We start from the raw sequence: 17,287 nt of genomic DNA, 5'->3' as shown, positions 1-17,287 counted from the left end.
CTTCTACTCTGCAGACTTTAAGTGTGTTGAGATATCAATATACAAGCACCATTTCTTAAATAATTTAACACACAGCAAAACTATCTGAAGGTTTTATCCATCCTCTGCGTCCCACACAATGAACAGGTCTCATTCTCTATTAAACACCAAATGAAATATGTTCAGTGTGCCATGCCCACGTACATATATGACATAAGGTAGTTTTGCTTTAATTCCAAGTACAGTTTGTCTGAAAGTCAGACAAACTAAGAAGTTGCATTACGTTTAATCCCATAGAGGTATAACTTTATTATAAGACACAGCGCTTCCTTTTAGGAAAAAAAACATGTTATGAAAAAATGCAGTAGTTAAGCTTGTTACAACAAAAGACTTATTTAAAAAAATTAAGTGATTTTGTACAGGTCTAAGTTCACCTTTCAGGCTCTCTCACAAATTTTCATCACAAAAGCCTTATGACAGTTGCAGTAAAGAAGTTAAGAATTTTCTGGGCTTGAGGACTGTACTGTCTCACTTCTACAGAAAAGCAGACCTTCCAAATCAGGAAGCAATTAACTTTACTTTTCTAGGTAAATGCACTGTCCTACGTTATCTGCATGTGTAAGGATTTGCAAGAGTAAAGCGAAAGTTTCTAAATTTAAGGGCTCCTCATTCTCAGCTGAAAATAATGACTCAGAAAATATTTTGTTATTATTATTGCTACTCTTTTTGCTTTCACCAGAAACGAGGATGACCCAAGACAACATGGTGCCGGACTGCTGAAGTAGAAATGAAGAGCATGAATCACACTTGGGGCACTATTGAGAGGCTGGCCAGGGACAGAAGGAAGTAGAGGACCTTTGTTGCTTCCCTATACCAGTGGATGTGAAGGGCAATAATGATGATTGCTACTCTTTATTTCATCATACATTTTTATTCCAAGATATGTATGTTCAACCAAATAGCTATATTTTTATTAATTCCAAATGTGATCTTCTGAAGTTAATTAATTAATTCACTGTTTTAAAATAAAGTTTTACTAGTTCTGATTTGGAATGAGAAGTAGCAGAAAGTCACACCAAAGATAACATCTGGAGTGATATAACACATTGGCAAGCTAAAAAGCAACAGTTGAAAAGATCTCGCTTCAGCACATGTCTGAGCCATTCAGAAGGAAATTCAACTGGGTTCTGGAAGCATCTTGGCCAAGATCAACTAGTGCTTCCCATGGGCAACTAACTAAGAGATGGAGACATTTATAATATTACTCTTAATCAAGACACTATTTCCAGTTCATCGGTCAAAAAAATTGTTTTTCCTTGTGAGGCAGTGGAAATTCTTATACTAATTTGGTAGTTAATCTAGTCATTGGCTGAAGTAGTAAGACAATCCCCATAATCGTATGTAAAGCAACTCTACAAGAACTATTCCGGCAGTCTCTCTGACACACATGCATGCACCATTGTCCATTTATGTTTTTTTCCCCAGCCTTTGAAACTATCCTTCATCTGTCAGAGCACAGGAGCCACAGTAAGAAAAAGTAGAAATGCTGACAGTTGAAAGCAGGGTGATGTTTTCAACTATTCTTTAAACATGTGAGCTACTATAAACTAGATTTTTTTATTTTCCATCTTTCCTTTTATAATGAAAACATTTTAAAATGTGGCAACTACCAGCTATTATGGCTTCCATTTGGGAATATTTATTAGGTGAAACTTTGTGGTTCCTATAAAATATTGCACATCTAGTTGCCACAATACTATGATAGTTTCTAGATATCAATGGTACCAATCAAGTATAAATGTAGGATAGCCTGGAGGAATACAGAAAATTAATCCCCTAGGTAAGAATACTTTTCTTGAGAAAAATCCAGGAGCATAATCTTAGGTGTGCACATGTAATGTAAGAATGGCCATACTGGGTTAGATCAATTGCCAATGTAGCCCAGTATCCTGTCTTTCGACTGAGGCCTCTGGGCATAAACTTTCCGCAGACAGCGAACGCCTTAAAGCCTTGCGGCCCTGGCATTCCTCACCCCCAAAGGGGGGAGGGGGAGAAGAGAGAAGAAACAAAGAACTACTACCTACCTAACTATAAGAACTATTTACAACAAAACAAAGAAGAAATGGGAACCATTAATTAACTCAGTAAGAGAGATAGACACACTCCAGTCTGACCGTCACAGGCGGTAAGAAGGAACTGAGGTGGGGCAGTGCCGGCAGGGGTACTTATGCCCCGCCATGGAGGCGCCACTCCAGGGGGCGCCCTGCCGGCGCTACGGGTACCGCTAGGGAAAACGCTCCGGAAGACGCGGTGCACACACCTACTTTGAATGGACATGAGCAACCACTCGAAGAAGAAATAACCTTTTTTAGTCACTTTTTCCACTACATTCATAACTTTATGGAAAACTAAGATCAACAGCCCCAGCCTTTTTAATTTTCTTCATATGGAAGCTGTACCATGTCCCTTAGCCATTTTTGTTGCCCCCCCTTTCTACTTTTATATATAAATACATATTGGAAAAGTAGAAAGAGGGTTAATATATACATATTTAGATGGTGCAATCAGAACACAACACAGGATTCAAGGTGTGGGCAACCAATTGACATATATAGTGGCATTATGATATTTTCTATTATATTATCTATCCCTTTCCTGACAGTTCTGAACTTTGTTAGTCTTTTTTTGTTTGCTACTACACAGTGAGCAAATGTTTTCAACGAATGATTCAAAATGACTACAAGACCTTTCTTGTGTGGTAATAGCCAATTCATATCCCATTATTTTGTCTACAGAGTTATGATTATATTTTAGTATGTGCATTACTTTGCATTTATGAAGACTGAAATTCTACCTTTATTTGGCCATTTATGCAGTTTTGGGAGATCCCTCTGTAAACTCTTCCTAGTCTACTTCAAACATAGCCAACTTAAATAATTTTGTATAGCCACCTCACTGTTCACCACTCTTTCCAGATAATTACTTAATATGTCGAATAGCATTTAATAGTATAATACAGGCTTTAATGTTTGGATGTGGACAAAACCAAAGCAATTTTGTCTAAAATTATGTATTAATTTAGAATTGTTGTAAACCATATTAGTCCTTCCCCTAACAATCTCTTCTGTGCAATGTACACTTCCCTCCTGGTATTGTTAGTGCTCTCATGTCAACTCACCTTGCACAGGTCACACTGAGGCAATTTCACAGTGATACGTACCAAAGAGAAATAGCTCTATTGGTGGTCTTCTTTTGAAGAATAGCTAGTGGTTGCTCTGTTTCTTCTTAAAACCACTGTAGTTTCTCTGAACTCCTGCTGCAGATACATTTGCCAAAAGGTAACACAGGCGGTCACCTTGTGTTAAAAATTATGCAACCCTGTCTCTGCAGCTCAGCAGAAACACAAATGAAATGCTGAAGTGCATTTTCTAGTGTTAGAGATTACCTCTAATAAATAATACTTATTTTGACTAGTTTCCACCTCATGTGTCATCTCTTTGTCCAAACTCCGCCTGTTTTATGTACACAATATGTGAATAGCAGTGGCTCTTCAGTTACAGTGTACTAATATATTCAAATTGTAGTACAGGCAGTCCCCGGGTTACGTACAAGATAGGGACTGTAGGTTTGTTCTTAAGTTGAATTTGTATGTAAGTCGGAACTGGTACATATTGTAGGGGAAACTCTAGCCAAACATTTTTTTTAGTTTTGGATAGCATAGGGAAAGGTTAACTCCCCTCTAATGTTTGTTTTGCTGTCTGTTCCCCTGTTCAGAAGATTTCACATCTATTTCTGTCCCTGTGACAAACTCAGGACTAAAGGAGTAACTCATCAAATACCAAACAGCTCTGCACCATGCTTTGAGCTAATAGCTTCATTTCCACACACCACCCAGGGTTCTAGGAGGAGGGTCCTTTTTTTGCTAACACAATGAGGCCAGCACTTTGTTTGTTTTGGTGGAGTCTTTGTTTGCCCAGGGAGCCCAGCATGTATAGGGGGAGGAGGGACGGAGAGGCTGCTTTTGTCTGCTGTTCGGCAGCCTGTTGCTCAGGGGAGGGGGCAGCCTGTTGCTGGCAGGAGGGGAGGGGGGAGGCGTGCAGGATGCGAGGCGGCGGGGGGGGGGGGGGGGGGGGTCAGCGGGCGTGGGGAGGCACTTTTCCTCTGCCCGGCAGCTCTGCGGGATCCCTGTCCCTGTGGCCAGCTGCTGCAGGCCGAGGCCAGTTGGAGCCGGCCGAAGAGGAGGAGGAGGTCGATTCTAGGACCCAGGTGAGCGAGCCCCGGGGACGCTGCTGCGCTCAGGGAGCCCGGCATGTATAGAGGGGAGGAGGGGCAGAGAGGCTGCTTTTGTCTCTTCGGCAGCCTGTTGCTCAGGGGAGGGGGCAGCCTGTTGCTGGCAGGGAGGTGGGGGGGGGGGGGGCAGCGGGCGTGGGGAGGCACTTTTCCTCTGCCCGGCAGCTCTGCGGGACCCCAGTCGGAGCCGGCCCAAGGAGGAGGAGGATCCTAGGACCCAGGTGAGCGAGCCCCGGGAATGCTGCTGCGCATGTGCGGGAGTTGCCTCACCCGTTCGTATCTAGGGATCCGACCTAAGTCGGATCCACGTAAGTCGGGGACTGCCTGTATAACTTCCGTTTTGTATAGGCATCTTCATTTTTTAGCAGAAGCCTAGCTTGCCAAACATCTAAAATAAACAACTATTCTAGTAAGACCGTACCAAATTTATGGCCATGAAAAACATCTTACGCACCACGAAATGTGACTTTTCCTATGAAATCTGGCTGATGTAAGGGAGTCATAGCATTACCATTCTTACAACTGGTAGCAGCTGCCTTCAGAACTGGTTGACCAAAGATCACCATCAACTGCTAGCAAGGAACCCAGATCTGAAATTAACACCAGCATTAAACTGAGGGTGGCACAGTATAGCATTGCCACCCTTACTTTTGCACTGCTACCAGCATAAGTGCAAAAATGTAACAATATTATATCATGTCACCCTCATATCAGGGCTAAGCAGGTAGAGAGTGGCGACTGAGCACTCAGTACTGAAAGCAATGCTGCAGTAAAGCAGAATAAAGGGTAAGAATAACATGACCCCCTGAAATAGCCTCGCAACCCCACATGATTCTTTTTTTGGTTGGGACCCCACAGTGACATTTCAGATTTAAATATTTGAAACCATGAAATTTATTATTTTTAATATCCTATGACCGAGACATTGACCAAAACAGACCATGAATTTGGTGGGACTCTAAAAAGTAAGTCAAGGATAGAATCTTTAACATCTCTGAATTTTCCTATCATTAAATACAGATATTTCCATGTAGTAGGCAATCACTGAAGCAGAGAACGGAGACAGCTGATATGATGAATGTTCAAATATAGCCTTTCCTGTCTTGTATAACTGGGGGAGGGGGCGGGGGGAGTGTTACATAAAAAAAATCCAAGGAAAAGAGTAATCTCCACAAGCACCGGGGTGGTATGAATTTGCTACTGGAAGCCTCCACAGATAGCAGTAAATATTATTTTACACAGCACCATCAATGGATGTTTGCGTTAGGCTAAATTATACTGGTATTTTACAAAACTGTAATTTTCTGTAATTAATTGTCTGGACCACTTCTACCCCAAAGAGAGCAAGTTACAGCACTGTAAAGCCCCAGGGTAAACCAGACTGTTAGCTACTCCCCTCGTGGAGATGGTTTACACAGAGCACTGGGAGAAAGCTGCTGCAGCTGTGCTCTAAACTTTTAAGTGTACACAAAGCCATAATCATTGTACAAAGACATGGTACCTATTCTACAGAGATTACAGTTTATAATCTAGCAGAGACATGAAAGAGTGGGGCAGAGAAGGAGGAAAAGAAAAATTGCATGGAGTGAAATGATTTGGATTGTTTTGGTGTGTCTCATAGTTCCAAATCTCTCTCTCCCCCCCTCTCCTTCTTCCTCTGTTTAGTTGAGTCCAAAGACTGCGAAGAGTTACAAAGGGATCTCACAAAACTGGGTGAGTAGGCAAGAAAGAGGCAGATGAAATTCAATCGTGACAAACTCAACACAATGCACAATGGAAGAAATAATCCCAAAATAATGTACAGACAAAATGTAGAGTCATGGTGAATAGTTCTCTGAAAACAGCTGTTCAATGTGCAGAATCAGTACAAAAAAACCGAACAAAGTTAGAAACCAATAGGAAAGGGAATAAAACAAAATATAAACACACTAAATAAAATGCATGGTATGCCCCCACCTTGAATACTGCAAAGATATATTAGAAGTGAAAAGAGTATAAAGAAAGGCAACAAAATTTACTAGGAGTATGGATCAGTTTCCATATGAGAAGAAATTAAAGACACTGGCTGCTTAGATCAGAAGAGTGACAATTAAAAAGAACAATGATAGAAGTCTATAAAATCATTAATGGTAGGGAGAAAGTGAATAAAGGAGAGTTATTTACTTCTTCACATAACACACAAGGCAAGGTTCACCCAATAAAATTAATAAGGATCAGGTTTAAAACAAACAGAAGTACTTCTTCACACAATGCACAGTCAACTTGTGGAACTAGTTATCAGAGGATGCTGTGATGGCCAAAAATACAAGTGGTTTCAAAAAACAATCAGATAACTTAATGAAGGATAGCCAACACAGTCAAGGATGCAATCCACTGCTGACTGTCCCTAAAGTAACTGCTAGAACAGGGTTGGGCTCACCTGATAAAACTGCCCAACTGAGTTAAGTGATAGAAATGTAGCCGTGTTAGTCTGGGGTAGTTGAAGCAAAATGCAGGACAATGTAGCACTTTAAAGACTAACAAGACGGTTTATTAGATGATGAGCTTTCGTGGGCCAGACCCACTTTTGATCTGAGGAAGTGGGTCTGGCCCACGAAAGCTCATCATCTAATAAACCATCTTGTTAGTCTTTAAAGTGCTACATTGTCCTGCATTTTGCTTCAACTGAGTTAACACTTTCTGTAGCATCTGGCACCAGTCACTGTCAGAAACCAGGATACTGGGCTAGATAGACCACTGGTCTAACCCAGTATGGCTATTCTTCTGTTCTTACTGATGCACAAGCATCTCAGATTGTGACCCTAACTAAAAATTTTCTGTAGTTAGAGTAAATAATATATAGAAACATAGCAAATTTTTCATAATACCTGGGCTCTGGTGCATTGTCTATTAGGGCTTTGCAAATATTTAAGTTTCACAATCAAACTCTACAAGTTGTAGTGTGTTATCTTTGCACTTCTGTTGAAATATCAGGCAACATTTTCTGTAGTTAAGAAGCCATAAAGGTATTTAAATTAATATTAGGATATTTTATCTAATAAGACTGCAATATACAAATGAATTGTGCAATACTGAGAGAGTAGGAGGATTGGCTGAGTTACCTCAGATATGGCATTTCACTAACTAGGATGTAATAATACCTATCACATAACACTGAATTGTTCATAGGTAGCTTTGATTGGGACAAGTGGAGAAGCAGAGACAAAAAAAAGGCACTAGTGTGATGGTTCTGTAAATCAATTCATGCATTCCTTACTTGTCATCTCTTAGAAATTAAAGAGACGCCGTAACCCAATGTTTGTTGGAACATAGTGTAAACCAAGAAAACTTGATATAGAAACACACACGCAACGGAAGAGACTTTAAACACGGCCACGAGATGCCACACTTTGCCATGCGGAGGGCAGCTACTGAATGCTTCATAGAGTTTGCAGAGTTGGGTCTGACCACCCCCACCGACAGCTCCCCAGAACACGAGGATAACCATACCAGCCCACTCCCACCACGGCTAGGCTAGAGGCGCTGTGGGCGGAGCTGCAGCCTAAGCCCCGGACTCAAAGGCTTCCCTGGGAGGGTCCCTGCGCAGGTGACAGGCTCCCGGGACAGGCGAGGACGCTCACAGCTAAGCACCTTTATCGGCTTTCTGCTTTCACCAGCTTCGCTCAGGCGGCTGATTCGGGCTCCTCACCCGCAGGTCACCTCGGCGCGCCACGGGCTAGCCAGTCAAGGCAGACAGCCGCACGCACCAGCCTGCCGGGTGCAGCCCCCCCAAGCCTCCGGCGGTGCAGCAGCGAGCCCCTTCTCCCCGCCCCGGGGACAGCCCGGCCGACTCCGAGCGCCCCGCCCGCCGCCCAGGCACGCAGCACTCGCTGCCCACTCACCGGAAGAAGGGGTCTTCCTCGAAGAGCTCCCTCAGGCCCCTGTTCCCGAACATGGCAGCGCCGCTACCTCTCAGTCGACTCGCTGTGGCAGCGCCCGAGAGCCCGCCGGCTCCCAACGGCGGCTCTTTTCCTCCGCCCACCAAGCTCCCGCGATGCGCCGCTCACTCCCCATTGGCTGTCCCCGGCCTCGGCTGCCTCCCCATAGGGCGGGGACCGGCGGGGGCAGGGCGGCGTGGCGAGGCTGCTACCATGGCGACCGCTTTCAACACAAGGCCTGACTCGGGCGGCTGGCCAGGTCTAGAAGCTTCTGGCTCTGCGCGAGGCTCAAGGACAGTGGGGCACGGGATGGGGGCGGACAGCGCTACGCCAGCGGGAGGGGAGCTCAGGGCACCACATTAGGGGGCGGCATACGGGTTACGCCTGGTTGCACCCGGGAGGCGCATGGCCCCCTGTGCCTCTGTTAAAATTGCAATTGCCAAATGGGATGACTCCTCATGGCCCCTCCCTGTTCCTCTCGGTCGCTACCCCTCCCTCACAGGCAGCAGTCGCCTATTGCCCATACGGGGTGGGGCTCTTCAGAGGGTGGGGCGACAGCACCTTGACAACTGCAGGGGAGCTCCTATGGACAGGAGGGCGGGGAGCAGGGCACTATGACATGGGGAGGGAGCCCAGGACAAGGTACGTGGAAGCGGGTGGGGGACGACGACTGAGGGACACAGGGCAGCACCTTGTATCGTGGGTCACAGCACCAAAATAATAGGGGCACCAAAGCATAGGGGTGGAAAGGCGTGACAGATAGTTACCTCAAAGAGAGGCCCCGGAAAGAACAGGGGCACTAAACCGTATGGCACTTTAGGGCCTCTTTCTGGGAGGAAGCACAGGACCATAGAGTTCCCTACATAGGAGCTACAGGGCTACAGCACCCAAAATGGAGCATTACCCCCACAGTTCTGGTCTACTGGGACCTTAGCATCATGGGTCACAAGGAGGACACCAAAGAAAAGTCCAGGTTTAAGGGGCCAAAGCAAAGAGTGCACTGTAAGACTGGGACAACGAAAAATAGAAGCGATTTGGAAAAATATTCTGTAGCTAGGAAATGATTGTCAATTTGGAAACAAGGAACAGAATTTGTGTAGGAAGCAGAGATGGGAAGAATTTCCCTTATTTCCATGTTCAAATTATTAATGATTTGTTTTATTCTAGCACTAGGAACTTTAGTCATAGACCAGTATCTCTGAGTGTTAGGCCATTTGCAAAGCAGACTAAAAAGACAGTCCCGGGCCCCCAGGAGTCACGGTCTCCATCAGTGATACTCAGACTGGACACTTGAGAGTGGCTCTTAAAGTGTCCTCTGTCACTCTTTGCAGCTAAGAGTAATGCATGGGGGGCAGGAAGTGTCACATGCCCTCCCCCCATGCTGTGGGAGCCAGGCAAGGGGCTCTTTTGGCTACGCTGCTCAGATGCTGCACTCTGACAGGAAGAGGAGATGCTGCTCAACATAGTGCGGCATCAGAGGGACAGAGCCCCCCTCACTCACCAGGTAATGGGAGGGAGCGTGGAGGGAGCCAGGCAGCAGGTACTCTCTCCTGAGTCCCAGGTGGCTTCCAGCCACACTGCCTGGGATGCTACCCAGTGCACTGCAGCACAGGGAGGGGAGGCATCAGAGCAACTGCACTCTTCCAGGCAGCCTCCGGCCATGTTGTCTGGGACCCTGCTTGCTGGGCAATGCAGTGTAGCAGGATAGACACTCTCCCTGCCTCAGGTAACATGGGATGGGGTACGAATGGGATTATGTGGGTCCTGGACGAGTTGTGTGTGGAAGAGTCACATTGTGTGGAGCTGGTGTCCCCTTTTGTGTTCCTTCTCTCTACTCACCTGTGTTGCAGCACATGATATAAAAACGCTATGTAATTTAAATTAACAACCAGTTTAAGTTAACCAATCAGGATGCTATGTTATTAACCAATTGTAATTGATAAAATAATACATGGTCAGTCTTCTTACGGTGACAGTAATGTACATATATTCATGTACATATGTTAATGTATATAAAACAATGAATTCATACTAGTGAGTAATGTTAATCATTAATTTGGCTCCTGAATCTCTGAGTATCACTGGTCTACATATAAAATGAGATTATGGATGAATATAGACATGGGTGGGGGGAGTAACAGGAACAGTGAGACAATACTGGCCAGCATGATAGGCTGGTCACCTGCACATTAGTAGTCAAATCATTTTCAAGTTTTATGTGGGCATCACAACAAAATTTGAAGGTGGATAATGAGGTGGCTTGGTGGAAGTTTACCGGGAGCATCTCCCAAGCAGGTAGGGAGAAAGGATGATGGTATCCGAAAATGTAGCCGAAGAACAACATAAGTTCACGCCATTGGCCAACCAGAGGCATTGTGTCAGTACTGTGAATTCTATAGGCTGTTATAAGGCTTTTTGGGGTCTCTGGGATTCTGAGGTTTCGATCTATTACTTTGTGATGTACTTTTCATAATGAAAATAGTGTCTTGGATTCTAAATGTTCCCTACATACTAGTGCACACATATCTTAAGAGAAAAGTCACTATAAACAGAGTCTAGTGATACCAATGAGTACTTGTGAACAGAAAAACTTAAAACAACGATTAGTAGCACCTTAAAGACTAACAAAACATGTAGGCTATGTCTACACTGCAGGCTGCTTGCACAAGAGTGCATCCATACTACCATATGCTTTTGCGCAAGAGCTGTGCTTTTGCTCAAGAGCGTCCATGGTGGGGTGGATGCTTTCTTGCTCAAAAAAGCTCTGATGGCCATTTTAGCCATAGGGGTTTCGTGCGCAAGAAACCCCTGTTGCCGGTCCACACTGCCTTCTTGCGCAAGAGCTCTTGCACAAAAGGGCTTATTCCTCGTGGGGAGAGGAATAACACTTGCACAGGAATCCCTCTTTTCTGATGCTTTACTGGAAATGTACTTGCACAAGAACATGCTTGCAGTGTACACGCTCTGCAAGTTTTTGCGCAAAAAGCCTGAAGTGTAGCCGTAGATGGTATCATGAGCTTTCGTGGGCACAACCCACTTCTTCAGATGACTGGAGTATTAAAAGTCCATTAATGGAGTTCCAAGTCACTGTGTTGTTTCAGGCCAATTCCACAAGCCAAATACACAGGGAATGGTTAGAACTTAACTTCATTTACAAGTTTGATTCTTGTCAGAATGGAATGAACTGGCTGGCTTGCACACTACCTTCTACATCCTAACGACTTAATCAGCCAAACAACAGAGGTGCTAATTGTTCTTATCAGCCTCTTGTAACTTGAATAATCTATTCATTGTCTTTCTCCCTCCCTCTTTCCCTTATTTATTCTTGGATCTGGACTTTTAATACTCCAGTCATCTGAAGAGGGTTGTTCCCACGAAAGCTTATGAAACCATCTACATGTTTTGTTAGTCTTTAAGTTGTTACAAGACTATTAATTGTTTTTAAGTTTTTCTAGTTACAGACTAACTCTGCTACCACTCTGAAGCTACTTCTAAACAGTAAAGCTGAAGTTGTGTCACAGTAATTTTTAGTAAAATTCATGGACAGGCTACAGACAATAAGCAAAAATTCACAGAAGCTTGTGATCAGTCTCTAACTTTTATTAAAAGTAACTAACAAAATGGGGAGGAGGGGTCCAGCACCCACTGCTGCTGTGTCTCTGGTATGCCTCTGATACCTCTGGGGGTTGAGTGCATTGAACTTCCCTCGCCACAGCAGCTGGGAACTCCAGGGTTGGCGGGTGGGAGCTCTGAGGGGATCTCGCCACCTGCACTGGCTAAGAGCTATGGGAGCCTTGTTGGCTATCAACTCCAGCCTCACTGCTCTGGGGTTGAAAGGGAAAATGTCATGGAGCTTTTTGAATGTGATGAATTGAAACTACTGTTAAAAATGTTAGTTATTGTGATATTAACTTTTGTGGCATGAAGCAAACTTTGATCCAGCTTAACTGGTATTTGGGAATTAGGCTGCACAGTTAGTTCCAGTGTAGGAGCTATTGCTTAGGGAAAGTAGCATGACTGCAGTACTTCTACACACTAATAATCCCCAACTGCTGGAATGGTCCCTGTTGGATAATTTCAGTTCCTACAATTCAATATATTTCTTGGGACCTGACTGGTAACCTGAGGATCAGACTTACAGCCATCTTTATGGTCTTTCTATCTTAACTTCTCTGAACACCAAACATCCAGTCTCAAAGATAGGGCCCACAGTCCACTCCAATGTATGTTATGGAACACAACTTTGCAAGTGCTCCCTGCATTTTCGCATGCTTGAGTATTTAGGAGATGGGTCTACAGCAGACTAAGGAAGTGCTTTGTTACAATCTGGATGAAACCCTCCTATGAGTTAAGTTAAAAAGTCATTCAAACTGATCTGTGAACACATTCTTAATGCAAAATATTTGTAAGAGATACTGAGGGGGCTACAAAGCCTAATAGAATTTGCCCCAAAGCTATCAGTACTCTGTGTATTGATACCAATGGTGTATATGTGTGTGAGAGAAACCAGAACACACAGAAGCTGAAAGCATACACAGAACAGAGAATGCCAAGCAGTAGCCATTGAACACAGTGACCCTGGAAACACTAAAGACAGCATGTTTGGGTTTGGTGATCAGTTAAGAGGCTTCAGTCTGTAAATTAAGAAACTGCTTCTTTTGTTCTTAGTTCTTCTTATAATTCAGAGAAGCATGGATTTGTACATAATTTTAAATAAGATTTCATTGAAGAAAATACCAGATCCAGTCAATTTATATTTCAAGCAGGAACATCCCCAGACCACTGAACTTGGACTAGCTACGCAAAGCAAAAGGGGGCAACATTGGTGACAGAAGCAGAAGCCAGTTTTCAGGGCATATGAGTGTGATCTGGCATTCCTATTGAACCAAGATGGACCTGTGATGCTTTGAGAGTCCACCCAGACCTTTAAGAGATTCTGTCACCACCTGTCTAGCAACTCTGGGTGCTTCTATGCTGTGCAGGTTTGACTCAGAGTCCTGACCCCAGCAGCACACAGTAGCAGAGCATTACCCTGGCTTCTACCAAGCTAGTTATTCTTTGCAAAGTAACACCAACACAGTCCTTCTATTCCCAAGTCTCTCCAAAACGGTCATGATACTTTTTAAATACACATTGGCTGTGTCTAGACTGGCCAGTTTTTCCAGAAAATCAGCCGCTTTTCCAGAAAAACTTGCCAGCTGTCTACACTGGCCGCTTTAATTTCTACAAAAGCACTGACTTCCTACTGTAAGAAATCAGTGCTTCTTGCGGAAATACTATTCTGCTCCCATTCAGGCAAAAGTCCCTTTTGAGCAAAGGGGCCAGTGTAGACAGCTCAGATTTGTTTTCCGCAAAAAAGTCCTGATCGTGAAAATGGCGATCGGGGCTTTTTTGCGGAAAAGCGTGTCTAGATTGGCACGGACGCTTTTCCGCAAAAAGTGCTTTTGCGGAAAAGCATCCGTGCCAATGTAGACGCTCTGTTCGGAAAATGCTTGTAATGGAAAACTTTTCTTTCGAAAAAGAGCATCAAGACAGCAAAAGCGCATCAAAAAAGCCATTTCCTTTTTCGAAAGATAGCATCCACATTGATTGGACGCTATCACACATTTAAGTTGTGATTACTATGGATGGAGTGGCCACCAGAGGGCCTGTGCTTTTTCCTGGAGGCTTCTTCTTTTGAAAAAACCCCTCTTCCCCGTCCACACATGCTTTTTTCTGAACGAGCTCTTTCGGAAAAAGGCTTCCTCCTCGTAGAAAGAGGTTTACCACTGTTGGGAAAACCCCTGCGTTCTTTCGACTTTCTGTTGAACGCAATTGCAGTGTGGACGTAAGTGTAGTTTTTCCGAAAAACTGTGCGGTGTAGACATACCCTGAGGGATTCACTGGGTCACAGGAACATATAAGGGAAGTACTTGCAGAAATCAAATGGCCAGCTGGAATTAAAACAAGACTTAAAACTGAAGCAGGAGATTTTGCAGAAGGAATTAACACAAGACCTAAAACAAGTACTGGAGGATTCCCAGAAAGAGCGGAGAGATTATTTGTAGTTTGAGATAAGATCCCTTTTGGAACAGAAACTACAAAATGCCTGGACAAACTGGAAACCTTACAGTTTGCCTTACAGCTAGGCTGGAATGTTAAAATAGTCTGACCAGTTTGGAACCTGTTAGCCAGGATGAACTGTAATGACTTTAGGATCTGAAAATTCAATTCCGTAGAGCAGGGGAGGGGAACCTGAGGATCAGGATCAGGATCCAGCCCCCAAAGCTCAGGGCTCCTTCCAGCATTGGGGAGCCCCTGTTTGTGTTCCAGAAACCCCCCCACCCACTGCCATCCCTTGCAGTACTTGAGCACACAAAATCTACTAACCTGGGCTCTCTAACTCTCTGGTGTTCAAGGGGAATGTGGAGAATGTGTCTCTCCCTCTCAGTCAGGAGCCACTTCAGTGAGGGTTGTTTTTTTTTTTTTGCTTCTTACTTGTATATGGCCCCTAACTGATTTTTCTCTGTGTTAGTGACCACCAACCCAAAAAAGATTCCTCACCCCTGGCATAAAAAAATTAAAGGGTCACAGACTAGAAGGCAACCACCTGGATGTGGAAATGGCCAATTAGACGAGTTGGGTAAGATGAAACATTTACAACAGTTTTTTATCCTATTTGTAATCCATATAGCCCCAGGGGAAGAGATCAGGCTGTCCCAGCTCATATGATGCAAAGCCCTGTTACCTTTGAGGGGAAAACCCCCGGTGAGGGTTATTTGGCTCAATTCAGCATTGTAACTCAAATGGTTTGGAAGGAAGACAGAAAGGGACAGTTAATGTAAGTGACCCAGCTCTTAAGGTGCTGCAGAACTCACCCCCCCGCCCCCGAAAGATAACAGTTATTCAGACCTGGTACAAACCTTGGTACAAGTGTGGACCTAGATAGCTATCTGAACTTGCCTGGGCAAGCTAAAAAATAGAAGAAGAGGAAAGTATGAAATCCCACCTCAATTGGCAGAAGACCCATGGAGGCTTGTGTTCCTGTCATAGCCAACGAGGCCAACAAGGCTGTCCAAGATAAATGGGTGATTGATCAGTTTATAGATGTTTAGCTGGGCTTGAACTTGCAGACCAAGATCGGTAAAAGGAAGCCAAAGCAAAGCCACTCTAAGAGACTGTGGGATTTGTCACTGAACTTGAATCTTTCCTTGCAGCAGTCAGCAGAAGAGGAAGCAGCAACTAGTGTGGAGGAAGGCAGCCGATATCCAAGAGCCCTGTAAGTAAAGCTCTATGCCTGATGAAAAAGGGGATTCTATTTTGGTCCAAGATATTATGAAATGATTTTAAAAAGAGATACATTGTTTGCAAAAGAAGGGAGAGCTGCAATATTGAAAAAGATTAAAGAAAACAGTTAAGATAAATGCTAGAAATGTGACAAAACTGGCCACAGGTGAAAGGATTGTTATAAATACAATGCAAGCCAAAACAGACTGTCACAGTTCTATGTGTGAGGAGGAGATAGTATCAGAAGTGGTGTGGAAATCTCCTCTTTCTCTTTATTCACTATGGGAGGAAGGAGGAGGTGTGTTCCAATGGGGGAAAATATGTCCTTTGGCTGCAAAACCCATCCTGTCCTGCTGGCAATTTTGTTTCAGTGCAGCTGCCTCTGGATTGTGCTAGCCCACTGAGTTTCCCTGGTGGTCAGTCAGGTGAGAAAATCATGCACTTCTTAGTGTGGCATGGAGAAAACATTTTTTGCCCAAGTCTTCCCTCAGTGCTGCAATTGCTTGAGAGGGGGCAGAGTCACAAGAATATGTAGAATTGGGCAGCAGCCTAGAAATTACATGGCATCCCCAAAGGTCTATCAACTTTCAGAATCGGCTCAACTCATCTGCAGCGAAGATGATGGCGGGGTAATGCAGCTCTAGCTAAGAGCAACACTGCAGAAGCTACCATGCTAGCATTTGGCCTTAGGTGGAAAACCGACATAGAAGATGAATGAACTGAGCTTGCAATATTTTTGAAAAATATCTGTAATCAGATGAGCATTGATTTAGCTGTCCACTGATGTGCAGTTTTCTGTAAATCAAGCAGGTGGTGATATTGCAGCCTTAGGACAGACTCTGAGTTGAAACAGTTGCTATGGGAAAAAGGCGTATACTGACTGACTGGTGGGCATGGAGACCTGACAGAGAAGGGTTGACCCACTGATTATTTAAGTGAAGTCTGTGAATCATTTACACATTTCCAGTGAAAGACTGTCAAATAAAAACAAAATAGGGCTGTGATTCTACAGTCAGAGAACTGTAACTATGATGCTATGAGGCTCTTTTATATAGAAACTTGGGCTAATTGTGGTATACTAAGTTGCTTTGCTCAGAAACAAAATCCATCTTGGATTCTGAAATAGGAAAAAAAGTGATTAGTTATTGTAGTAATAATATCATGCTTTGCACGTCAATATGTGGATCTCAAAGTCTTTCCACAAATTATATCCCACCGTCTTCCTGTGAAATAAAGAATTATGGTTGTCCCCATTTTACCATCGAGACACAGATTACAGTAGTTATCCACACAGGAAGCCTATAGCAGAGCCAGGGAAAGGTCTATAGTGTGATAACTGCCATTCTTCTGAGTTAGCCACAAGATTATCCTTCTTGTGGGAAGGAGGGAAGGAAGTTTCCTGAGAAATGAGCTTTGTGACACAGATAAGTCCTATGCGCATTACAATGTAAAAGTTAAAGAAGGAAAAAGTGGCAACAATGGTTCTCACATGGCAGAGAAATTAGAATTAGAAGTTGGCTAATCTCAGTAGTTCTCAAACTTTAGCAACCCGAGGACCCCCATTTTGATTTGAATATTTTCATGGACCCCCAAACTCCTACCCTGTCCCCACTCCATCCTTCCCAGGCCCTGCCTCCACTCCATCCCTCTCCCCCAAAGATACCATCTCTCCTCTGCCTCTTCCCGTCCCCATTCCACCTCTGCCCTTCCTCTTCCCTCCCTCCTCTAACTGCATACCCTATCCTCATTCCTTTCCTTCCCTCCCAGTACCTACTGCACACCACTGAACAGCTGTTTCCCAGTGTGCAGAAGGCAATGGGGATGGAGGATTTAAT

The 17,287-nt window shown here is 44.1% G+C and overlaps 1 protein-coding gene and 1 long non-coding RNA gene across 8 annotated transcripts in view; one reads left to right on the top strand and one right to left on the bottom strand.

Moving 5' to 3' along the window:
- Positions 1-8,337, bottom strand: part of MLF1 (myeloid leukemia factor 1) — a 28,950-nt gene extending 20,613 nt beyond the window's left edge. For 2 of the 3 annotated variants that reach the window (XM_025184853.2, XM_025184854.2), the window contains exon 1: positions 8,151-8,322. In XM_025184853.2, the coding sequence (XP_025040638.1) occupies positions 8,151-8,203 (53 nt within the window). In that variant the 5' untranslated portion in view covers positions 8,204-8,322. Of the gene's footprint in view, positions 1-8,150 lie in introns of all 3 variants that reach the window. The other variant, XM_075937795.1, reaches the window with a different exon arrangement.
- Positions 8,338-8,834: 497 nt separating this feature from the next.
- LOC112545857 (uncharacterized) overlaps positions 8,835-17,287 on the top strand; it is a 51,517-nt gene continuing 43,064 nt past the window's right edge. For 4 of the 5 annotated variants that reach the window (XR_012906268.1, XR_012906267.1, XR_012906266.1 and 1 more), the window contains exons 1-2: positions 14,672-14,808; positions 15,383-15,444. This is a non-coding gene — a long non-coding RNA (uncharacterized LOC112545857). Of the gene's footprint in view, positions 9,913-14,671; positions 14,809-15,382; positions 15,445-17,287 lie in introns of those variants that run through there. The other variant, XR_012906265.1, reaches the window with a different exon arrangement.

The sequence above is a fragment of the Pelodiscus sinensis genome, chromosome 10 (assembly GCF_049634645.1).
Source record: "Pelodiscus sinensis isolate JC-2024 chromosome 10, ASM4963464v1, whole genome shotgun sequence".
Taxonomy (NCBI): domain Eukaryota; kingdom Metazoa; phylum Chordata; order Testudines; family Trionychidae; genus Pelodiscus; species Pelodiscus sinensis.
The sequence above is the reverse complement of the archived record's forward strand: the minus strand, read 5'-3'. Positions and strand labels throughout refer to the sequence as shown.